The sequence below is a fragment of the Dendrobates tinctorius genome, unplaced genomic scaffold (assembly GCF_039654945.1).
Source record: "Dendrobates tinctorius isolate UK_male_01 unplaced genomic scaffold, ASM3965494v1 ptg000107l, whole genome shotgun sequence".
NCBI classification, from domain to species: Eukaryota; Metazoa; Chordata; class Amphibia; order Anura; family Dendrobatidae; genus Dendrobates; species Dendrobates tinctorius.
Genome location: NW_027361775.1, coordinates 38,554,572 through 38,566,362, shown reverse-complemented (window position 1 = coordinate 38,566,362; position 11,791 = coordinate 38,554,572). Strand labels below are relative to the sequence as shown.

The 11,791-nt window shown below is 48.2% G+C and overlaps 1 protein-coding gene across 1 annotated transcript in view; it reads right to left on the bottom strand.

Annotated features, from left to right (window-relative positions):
- Window positions 1–223: 223 nt before the first annotated feature.
- The window catches only part of PDCD1 (programmed cell death 1), a 148,075-nt gene continuing 136,507 nt past the window's right edge, over window positions 224–11,791 (bottom strand). The window contains exon 5 of the mRNA XM_073589375.1: window positions 224–976. Within this exon, the coding sequence (XP_073445476.1) occupies window positions 797–976 (180 nt within the window). The 3' untranslated portion in view covers window positions 224–796. The remainder of the gene's footprint in view (window positions 977–11,791) is intronic.

Sequence of the window (11,791 nt, the reverse complement as noted above, 5' to 3'; positions counted from 1 at the left end):
TATAAGGTGTTGTCCCCAGCAGCACAATATGTTGTAGCAAAAAAAAAAATTAAGTGTGCTCCACGTACCTTCCCTAGTCTCCATTCTTCGGCTGCAAAGGTGTTATCGGATCAACATCGCTGCTGCAGCCAGTTACTGAGCTCAGCAGCTTGTCCCATCTACAGTCACTGAGCACTGAGCTCAGTGATTGGCTGCAGCAATGTTGACGTGACTTCACTGCTGCAGCCAAACAACAGAGATCAAAGCAGCGGCAGTGTCAGAGCTGGACCCCAGGAGGATAAGTAAACGACCCTTTGTTTTTTGCCACAAACTGTGCAGATAGGGAAAACCTTTCTGAAATAAGGCAACCCCTTTTGTGTTTGTTTTTTGGACATTTAAAAAAAAAAATCCTAGCCTTTTTTTTTCTTAGCCCTAGAATTTTAGAAAATGGCCTTTTAAAAAACTTGAATGATAAAGAAAGAATTTTCCCACTGTATCCCAAACGTACCTGAGCATCTTCCAAATATAAAAATAGACATTATTATTTACATCAATATCAGTACATCATATTCTATTTTACTATATTCCATATTGACTAGTTTGATGCCTTTCAATTCTTTCCTAGTTTTCAAGTTACAGGCACATGGATTGAAATATTACTCAATGTCCTACACAAAAAAAGCAATTTGTCCATTCAGATGGAACAAAACAGTCTTGTTATTATGGCAGAGATTGGCATTTGGCACCACTGCCCGAGCAGCCACTGATCCTTAAATAGAAATTCAGGATTGAATGTTATTAGTCCACTTTTTCTAAATCATGCTGATCTTCCCTTCTTTTCTCCCATTGATAGGGTCTGTGGTGGGAACATGATAGTTGCGTATTCCACTTGTTCCGGTACATTCAGTTCTGATGACTTCTTGTAGGGTTGTCTAGACCCAAATTCTAAAACCCCATAATTTACGGTGTAAACTGAAGGATCCTGAGGAGACTTTTCCTGTTACAGAAAAAATAGCTGTTTATCTAACATGGTAGAGATTACAGGTTGATATCAAAGTGTTTTGTTACTTATAATTTTGTTCAAAAAATATGTCATGTTCTCCTATTATGCAGGCTACTAAATGTTTCCATAGAGTTCAAATAGAGTTGTGCAGTTGTCAAGTCATCTGCCAGTGTATGTGGGTGTACACATGCTGTAAAGTCTGCCAACGCAATATGTGCACTAGGAGGCATTGACCAATTGAAAATCTCTTCTGAATTCTGTACAAGATCTTCTCTTTTGACTATATAGAATATGACAAGTGAAAAGGGGGACAGAGAAATTGGTGAACGCACTTTCATGGACGGCAACTTGGCTGCAAGTGAGACACTTAGGCCCCAACTCATCAAAGCAATTTCACCAGAATTCTGGCATAAATTGCTTTACAAGACACAAGTTGTTTGCGCAACTCGTAGTTGCACAAACATTTTGCAACTTTTAGTATTATTACAACAGGTTCTCCTAGCTACGGCAAAATGGGCAGAGCTAGATTAGGACAGGGCACAGTAGGGGTGGTGAAAGATTTGTGACAATGCACTCACTACTTGTCAGACGCTCATGATTCATTAGGAGGCGTAAAACTTAGGAGCATCTGACTCCTATTCGCCCCCTCGTAAATCGGAGCCTTTGTGGCTGATGCCATAGAGGCATTTTTTCAGTTAAGTGTGTAGTGGGGGAGTAAATTCTCTGACAATAACGTAAAATATAGTGCAGCCATTTATGACACTCTTTCATATGCAGATAAGTTACTCGAAAGTACAGTAAACATTGATCATTACTCATAGGGGGCATTTTGAGACAGAAACATAGCTTAATAATTTGCATGACATGCATAGAATACTAGTAAAGTGAGGAGACAGTGGTATTTGTTGTAAAAAGTAAGCACCTAAAAACTTTCTTAGTTTAAAAAAATAACTAAACTTAAATTTTTTTAAATAATTTTGTCCAGTTTGGAAAATTATGAAAGTTTGAAAATCGCTTTATTGAAGAGCTTGTCTTCATTTCTGAAAAAATGCATGTAATGTAATTGGCTTCCAAACTCCTGCTTTGCACCCGGTCTATTTGCCTGCATTTAACTACATTGTTATCAGGATGTATTCATTAGGAGTACAGATGCTGACACTGAAAGGGTCTGCACCTGGCTCCTCCTCCGAGTGTTCTGCTTAGGCATGGGTCAGACTTGTGAGAAACTCACACGAGTCTCGCACATCAATACCCGGCACTGCCGCCGTTACTCTGATTGGAGCGTTCAGCTGCATGTACTTCTATGCAGCTAAACGCTCCGATCCCGAGTGCTGGCGACAGTGTCGGGTATTGACGTGCGAGACTTGTGCGAGTTTCTCGCAAGTCTGACCCCGGCCTTATCTGGACAATCTCCTGCAGCACTTTATCCCCAGAGTGAGACACAGGTACTGACCCTTCCACTGCTATCATCAGAACTCCAGCTGAGTACATACTGATATTACTGCAGCTAAAGGCAGGCAAACAGTTTGAGGAAAAGCAGAGGTTTGAAAGCCACTAATAAATTTATTTACAGGAATGAGGACAAATCGCCTAATAAATTGATTTGAAAAGTTTCTTCACTTTTCATACTGGCCAAAATTTATAAATACATGATTAATTACACTTTAACATTGGTTTACTTGGCACAGCATCCAAGGCACTCATGAAATGCCAACTTTTTGGTTATATCCTTAATAGTGTTGAGAACCGGCCGATATTCACGGTATCAGAATTCCGATACTGAGTTCCGATACTTTTTGCATATCGAATACCGGAATCGGAAGTTCCCATAATGCTATGAGCCAGTTTGATTTGATTCAGCCAATGAGGAATCCTAAGAAGTGTGGGCACATCCTGTTAGGCATGTAGGCATGTTAACTAATGGCATGGCTGTGATTGGCTGCTGAAATGATGTCATGATGCACTATAAAAGCCGTCGCCGCCATTTTGGGTTCACTCTGCTGTGAATTCAGTTAGGGACAGGACGCTGCTGTTCAAGACTCTGAGGGACAGTTAGAGATATCGATTATCTATATTGTGCTTTACCCAGGCTAATTTTGCAACCACTGTGTGAAGCTTTCTTTTGCCTTGCAGCGCTGTTCACAGCTGTCTGCAAGGTCTGTGTGTGTGAGTGCAGCTCACGCTGTAGTGTGTTCTGCAGCCACCTCTGGTTGTAGTCCGCTCAGCGTGCATCACTGACTCACACATAGTCCTTTTTTTGTTTTATTGCTGCTCATTTTTCCTGATTTTTCCTATTATTGTGCTTCCATCCGTATCCATCTACATTGGTTGCAAACACTATAGGAGTAGATAGCGGAGCCTTTCTGCAGTCTTTCAGTGCTAGTGTCCAGTTCTCTGCACTGTTCACGGCTGTCTGTGAGGTCTCTGTGTGTGAGTGCAGCTCAAATTGTAGTGTGTTCTGCTGCCACCTCTGGTTGTAGTCCACTCAGCGTGCGTCACTGCCTCATACATTGTCCTTTTTTGCTGTAGTGCTGCTTATTTTTCCTGAATTTCTCCTATTAGTGTGCTTCCATCTGTATCCAGCTAGATTGGTTGCAAACACTATATAGGAGTAGATAGAGGAGCCTTTCTGCTGGCTTGTGCCCTGCAGCCCCAGCCAGATTAGTATTAGCCTATTTTTTGTAGCCTCATCTATTGCATTGTAGGTTACCTTCCTGCATTGTAATAGCTACAAAAAGTTTGTGATACTATCGCTTTTACATCTTTCACATCAGGTGTCAACAGGTCACATCCTTTTTTTTTTGTGAAAAAAAAACACGTAAAAAAAGCTCACCAAACACTCCACTTTACAGTTGTGTAGGCCACATTAGCTCATATTAAAGTGTAGTCCACACTTTAGTGTTTCTTATACCTGTTAGCAGCTGTTCAGGAATAAGCACACTAAGCCCTTAGTACTTTTCTGCCTAGCTTTATCAGTCTACCAAGATGAAGAAGGCAGGGAGTAAGGCACGTGGTCATGGGCGTGGAGTTTCAGCAGGGAGAGGACGTGGGGATTCTGTGCCTGCTGCGGGCACCAGTGACTCAGCATCCCCCAGTTTTCCCAGGAAACAGTCCTTTATGCGCAGCTTTGTAGGAGCTCGCCGTACCCCACTGCTGCAGGAGGAACAAATTGAAGCCGTTGTCGGATGGATGGCAGCTAACGCATCGACTTCAATTACTTCCACATCCTCTCAGGTCCAGAGCACTGAAGAGCAACCATCTGTCTCTTCACCACCTGCCAAATTGCCCAGGCAGTCAGAGAGCCCTGGACAGGAGCCATCTCTACTTCTGTTCTCTGAATCTCTTGGCTTGGAAACAGGGGGCCAGCCAAGCAGCATTCTAGAATGTGAAGAAGAGGTAGTATGCAGTGATGCGCAACAGCTTTGTCTCTCTGAATCTGAAGAGACGGGTGGGCAAGTGCCTATGGTCAGCACACCTCAGTAGGCATCTGATGATGAGACTCAGGTGCCACTTTCTGGTGCGTACTGTGCTGGCGAGACTACCCAGGAGAAGCAGGTGTTTGAAGAGGGTAGTGTAGATGATGAGGTCCTTGACCCATCATGGCGTGAGGAACAGGAAGGTGGTGGGAGCAGCTCTGAGGAACAGATTCCCCGAACGGCCAAAACAGGAGGGAGAGGGAGGGGGCAGACCTCGTTGACTGTAGCCTCCACTTCGGCACCCATTAGGAGCATTCCTCTTCCAAAACCCAAAACGGGCGCTCCCAGGACTTGCAGTGCGTGGTCCTTTTTTGACACAGTTGCAGATGACATTTGCTTTGTCAAATGCAAACTGTGTAATCAGAAAGTCAAGAGGGAAAAGTGTCAGCAACCTCAATACCACAAATATATGGAAACATGTGCGGACCAAGCACGTGGTGGAGTTACAAAGACACACTGAAGACGTAGGCCAACCTACAGCACCACCTACCACTTCTTCAGCTCGTGTTGTAGCCTCTTCCTCCAGCTCATACACAGCTGGTTCGGCTTCCTCACAGGATCGCCATGGAAGAACCTCTGGCACTGTTGTACAGAGACCCAGTGTAATTCCACCCACAGCACCACATTCCCTGTCATCCTCACACTCCCAGGCCACTCTACAGCCATCGGTAGCACAGGCATGGGAGAAAAGGCAGCCATACTCGGCAAACCATCCCCGAGCACAGGCTCTGAATGCTGGCATTGCAAAACTACTGTCCCTTGAAATGCTCTCATTCAGGCTGGTGGAGACTGACACCTTCCGTAACTTCATGGCATTGGCAGTCCCACAATACAACATGCCCAACCACTTTTATTTCAGCAGGCAAGCCGTCCCTGCCCAGCAAAAGCATGTGGAGGGAAAAATTAAACATGCGCTACTAAACGCCGTCAGTAGCAAGGTCCACCTGACCACCGATGCGTGGACCAGTAACCATGGACAGGGACAATACCTTTTCCTCACTGCCCATTGGGTCAATGTTGTGGAGCCGGGTACAGATCTTGAGAGTGGCGCTGTACATGTTCTGCCAACTCCAAGGATTGCAGGAATCCAGTCTGTACACATTGACTCCTCCTCATACTCCAGTTCCTCTGAATCAGCGCTGCAGGAGCCGTCACGGTCTACCTCCACATGAACGCGTGAACGCTTACCTGTTACGACCGATATGAGCACAGCCGTGGCCAAACGTCAACAGGCCGTACTTAAATTAATTTCTTTGGGGAATCGAAGCCACACAGCGCAGAAGCTCTGGAATGCCATCAAGCAGGAGAGCGACGTGTGGTTTGTGCCAGCGAATCTCCAGCCAGGCTTGGTAGTGTGTGACAATGGCCGAAATCTGGTGGCAGCTCTGGGCCTAGGCAACCTCACTCACATCCCATGTCTGGCACATGTGCTCAACTTGGTCGTGCAGAGTTTTTTGAGGGACTATCCAGATCTTGATGCACTGTTGCACAAGGTCAGCATAGAGTGCGCTCACTTGCGGCGTTCCAGCATGGCGAGATTGCGCATTGCAGCTCTGCAGCGCCGATTCCGCCTTCTGGAACATTGCATCATATGTGACCTACCCACCAGGTGGAATTCAACGTTACATATGTTGGAGCGGTTGTGTGAGCAGCAGGCAGCAGTAATGGAGTACCAGCTGCATCAGGCGCAAACAAGTCGCACTGCGCACCGTTCAGACTTCACCACCACTGAGTGGGCCTCTATGAAGGACATCTGCCACGTTTTGCGTGCCTTCGATGATTCCACGCGCATGGCGAGTGCAGATGATGCACTAGTCAGCATGACTGTCCCCCTTATCTGCCTGCTTGAAAAAACACTGCAAGCACTAAGGGAGGAGGTTTTGGAAGAGGTGGAGGATGAGGAGTCACAAATGCCATCTGCTTCTGGACAGTCTGCGCAACATGGTTCCTCACCAAGGCCTAGGCAGGGGACACTTTGTGAGGAGGATGAGGATGAGTCAATGGAGGAGGAAGGCATCTCTCCAGAGGAGGGAGGTACACAATGCTCTAGTAGTCAGTATGTAGAGCGAGGGTGGGGTGATGCAGAGCAGGCAGAGATGACACCTCAAGCAGGGGACAGCGTTTCTTGGCCAGTTGGGAGTCTGCAGCACATGGTTGATATCATGGTGCAGTGCCTGAGAAACGACCGCCGCATCGCCCACATTCTCAACACGGCTGATTATTGGGTGTACACCCTCCTAGATCCTCGCTACCGGGATAACTTACAAAGCCTCATAACACCGTTGAATCGGGAGCGTAAAATGCCGGAGTACCAAGACACACTGGTGCATTCCATCATGTTCTCCATTCCTGCTTTAAAAAGCAGCTCTGTGCGTCGAGGCAGTGAAGGAAGCTCTGCCCAAAGAGGGAGCAGAAGCAGCGCCTCAGCACAAGGCAAGACCAGTATGGCCCAAATGTGGAAAAGTTTTGTGTCCCCGCCACAAATTTCTACACCATCACAGACGGCTCCAGTCAGCAGGAGGCAACATTTCCGTCAGATGGTGACAGACTACATGTCTTGCCCTCTCAGTGTACTCCCAGACGGCTCTTCCCCCTTCAAGTTTTGGGTCTCTAAGCTAGATACAAGGACAGAGCTTAGCCAGTATGCATTGGAGGTGCTAGCTTGCCCTGCTGCTAGTGTATTATCGGAACGCGTCTTTAGTGCCTCAGGTGGTGTACTAACAGACCGTCGCATGCAACTATCCTCCGATAACGTTGACCGGCTTACTTTTCTGAAAATGAACAAGGCCTGGATCTCGCCGGAATTTGCCAGTCCTCTTCCAGATTAAATAATTGGTTGGCAACAGTATCCAGGTCTCCTGTTGTGTTCATGTTTCTACCACCTGAACTGTAATCCCTGGGCTCCAACACCGCCAGTTGCTGCTCAGAAGTGCTGTCTGCACAGAAAAACACTAGCTCCTGTGTTATTGGGGTTCAGTAACATCAGCTGCTCCCCTGCTGTGTGTCCAGCAATGTCTCCTGCTCTGTCCACATTCATACTACTACGGATTTCAAACTTGCTCCAATTAGGCCTCTGGCTCCACTCTGTCTCTACTATTTACCCTGGCCTCCAACACCGCCAGTTGATTCTCAGAAGTGCCGTCTGCACAATCAACACTTGATCCTGTGTTACTGGGGTTCAATAATGTCAACTGATCCCCTGCTGTGTGTCCGGCAATTTCTCCTGCTCTGTCCACATTCCCACTACAATGTGGACAGAGCAGGAGAAATTGCCGGACACACAGTAGGGGGATCAGCTGACGTTACTGAACCCCATTAACACAGGAGCAAGTGTTGACTGTGCAGACGGCACTTCTGAGCAGCAACTGGTGGTGTTGGAGGCCAGGGTCAATACTAGAAAAAGAGTGGAGCCAGAGGCCTAATTGGAGCACGTTTAAAATCAGTAGTAGTCTACAACAGATATTAAACTTGCTGAAATTAGTCCTCAGCCTACACCCTAATTGACCCTGGGCTCCAACACCGCCAGTTGCTGCTCAGAAGAGCCATCTGCACAGAGAAAAACACTAGCTCCTGTGTTAGTGGGGTTCGGTAATGCCAGCTGCTCCCCTGCTGTGTGTCCGGCAATATCTCCTGCTCCGTCCACATTCACACAACATCACATATTAAACTTGCTCCAATTAGGCCTCAGCCTACACACTGATTGACCCTGGGCTCCAACACCGCCAGTTGCTGCTCAGAAGTGCCGTCTGCACAGTCAACATATGCTCCAGTGTTATTGGGGTTCAGTAATGTCAGCTGATCCCCAGCTGTGTGTCCTGCAATTTCTCCTGCTCTGTCCACACTCACACAACTACAGATTTTAAACTTGCTCCAATTAGGCCTCTGTCTCCACTCTGTTTGTAGTATTTACCCTGGGTTCCAGCACCGTCAGCTGGTTCTCGGCAGTGTCTTTGGCACAGGTACTCCCTCCTGCCCAGCCTGGTTCCAGCACGCCAGCTGTTTCCGGGTAGTGTCAACGCCACTTTGCCTCCAAAACTTTGTCCTGTCGTGTTGCGGTTGGGTTAGCCGAGTCTATGGTGCCTGCAGTTTAGGTGCTTCCTATATGGGCTGCGGGTTCTGACAATAAAGGCTGGTTCCGTAGTGCCAATAGGACAAGCACCCCCTGTAGGACTGTGGGTTGCGGTAACTGCGGCCGGCTCGTGGCCTTACAACTTTGTTTTTCATGGGTACCTTCTGCTACCCATCCGGGTTCCAGTACCGTCGGCTGGTTCTCGGCAGTGCCTTTGGTTTAGGTGCCTCCTTCTCGGTATCCGAGTTCCAGCAACGTCTGCTGGACCTTGCTAGTGCTTTCTAGCACAAGTACCTCCTGCTTAGTAACCGGGCTCCAGTGCCATCAGCTGGTCCACGGTAGTGCCATTGGCTCTTGTTCCTTCTGCTGCCCCTCCGGGTTCCAGCACCGTCAGCTGGTTCTCGGCAGTGCCTTTGGCTTAGGTGCCTCCTTTTCGGTATCCGAGTTCCAGCAACGCCTGCTGGTCCTTGGTAGTGCTTTCTAGCACAGGTACCTCCTGCTTAGTAACCGGGTTCCAGTGCCATCAGCTGGTCCTCGGTAGTGCCATTTGCTCTTGTTCCTTCTGCTGCCTCTCCAGGTTTCAGCACCGTCAGCTGGTTCTCGGCAGTTCCACTGGCTCTTGTAGCTTCTGCCACCCATCCGGGTTCCAGTACCGTCAGCTGGTTCTCGGCAGTGCCTTTGGCTTATGTGCCTCCTTCTCGGTATCCAAGTTCCAGCAACATCTGCTGGTCCTTGGTAGTGCTTTCTAGCACAGGTACCTCCTGCTTAGTAACCGGGTTCCAGTGCCATCAGCTGGTCCTCGGTAGTGCCATTTGCTCTTGTTCCTTCTGCTGCCTCTCCAGGTTCCAGCACCGTCAGCTGGTTCTCGGCAGTTCCACTGGCTCTTGTAGCTTCTGCCACCCATCCGGGTTCCAGTACCGTCAGCTGGTTCTCGGCAGTGCCTTTGGCTTATGTGCCTCCTTCTCGGTATCCAAGTTCCAGCAACATCTGCTGGTCCTTGGTAGTGCTTTCTAGCACAGGTACCTCCTGCTTAGTAACCGGGTTCCAGCACCGTCAGCTGGTCCTCGGTAGTTCCATTGGCTCTTGCTCTTTCTGCTACCCATCCGGGTTCCAGCACCGTCAGCTGGTTCTCGGCAGTGTCTTTGGCACGGGTACTCCCTACTGCCCAGCCTGATTCCAGCACGCCAGCTGTTTCCGGGTAGTGTCAACGTCACTTTGCCACCAATACGTTGTCCTGTCGTTTTGCGGTTGGGTTAGCTGACTCTATGGTGCCTGCAGTTTAGGTGCTTCCTATGTGGGCTGCGGGATCAGGCAATAAAGGCTGGTTCCATAGTGCCAATAGGACAAGCACCCCCTGTAGGACTGTGGGTTTCGGTAACTGCGGCCGGCTCGCGGCCTTGCAACTTTGTTTTTCATGGGTACCTTCTGCTACCCATCCGGGTTCCAATACAGTCAGCTGGTTCTCGGCAGTGCCTTTGGTTTAGGTGCCTCCTTCTCGGTATCCGAGTTCCAGCAACGTCTGCTGGTCCTTGGTAGTGCTTTCTAGCACAGGTACCTCCTGCTTAGTAACCGGGTTCCAGTGCCATCAGCTGGTCCTCGGTAGTGAACAAAAAGCAGAAGAACATTAAGCATAAGACTAAAAATCAGAGCAAAAGATATTATCTAAATTATAAGCAGAAGAAGATTAAGCAGTGTATGGGGGTGAGTCCGTTCCTCCTTGTGGTGCCCCTGGAAAATGCCTGCTGCTGCAGGCTGTAGTGTCGTGATGTCGGCGATAAAGAATTCAGAGACGTACGCTGATGTGCTGGTGCTTGGCTGCCAGGCCGTGCTTTTTTTTTTATTCCTTACTTCCTCCTTCCTCTCTACGTCCCTCCCCCGACTCATTCTCTCCCCTACATCACTGTTACTAGGCAAAGAATGCAAACAAGGGCAACAGCCCACAAACAACAGGAGATGTGACAACATCACACCTCTTCTTTTCTCCCAACAAAAAAAAAAACAAACATTTGAAGAATATTGTCGTTCAAACATTAAGTCTCACTGCAGAACATAGTCTGTAAGGTGGGCAGGTGGTCTTCGATAGGTCCTAGTCGGATAGCGGTGAGACAGCCCATCACCAGATGAGCCATGAGTATCCCCGGAGACATCCCCTGCTAGGCTTACGGCATCTCCAGTCTCTGGCAGGAAGTCGTCGCTCTCCGCTTCCTCAATAGGCGTGGTTTTTGGGACGTGGCCCCGGAGTTTTTTAAAGTGGGACACATTTCGTGTGACCTGACGACTTTGATTCCGGGCAGTAACCATGGTGCCCTTAACGTCTATAACTTGAAAGGGTTCCGGATAGTACGGTGACGCAAACTTGCTAGTCGCTTTTAACCTTTGTGCTAGGACCCAATCGCCCACCTGTATTGCCGGCTGTCTGCCTCGATGGTTGCGCTTATCTGCGTACCGTTTCATCTTTTCCTTTGATATGGAGTCATTAATAGAAATCGGGGTCTGGACGGAGATTGCTGGAATGCTTGGAAGTTTGACCCGTAAGGGCCTGTTGAACAGTGCCGTTGCAGGTGGTATTCCCGTTGTAGAGTGGGGTGTAGCCCTGTACTGTCTGAGGAATGCGTTCAACTCTTGCTGTAAGTCCTTGTGCTCCATGGTAGCAATCCTTAGGGTCTTGTTGAGCGATTGCATGAATCGTTCGACTTCTCCGTTGGCCTGAGGCCAGCAAGGAGTTATTTTCCGTTGTGTGAAACCCAGGTAGGTTGCGAAGGACTGAAAGTCTGTGCTGTTAAAAGGCGGTCCATTGTCAGATTTCACGATCTCAGGTATGCCATATGCCGAGAAGATCTTGTCTAATTTTGGTAAAACAGCCTTGGCCGAGGTTGTAGAAACATGATCGGTGACTGGAAACCTTGAAAAGTCATCCATGATCACCAGCAGATAGGAGCTATCTGGTAGACTGCAGAAATCGATGCTAACAGCTATCCATGGGCCGGCTGGCAGGGGTGTCATTTGTAATGGTGCACGTCTATGGGCAACTGTAGTGGCTTGGCACGGTATGCATGTTTCAACGAGTGCCTCTACCTTTTTGTCAAGTCCGGGAAACCACACTTTCTCCCGAAGTAGCTGCTTCGTTTTCACGACCCCTTGATGAGCTTCATGCGCCAGATCCAGTACCCTGCTCTGAAGTTTCTGAGGTATCACCAGGCGATTATCTCTTAAGAGCATATTTGAGTCTGATACTGATAGTGAATGTCTCGCGTTAAAGAAAAC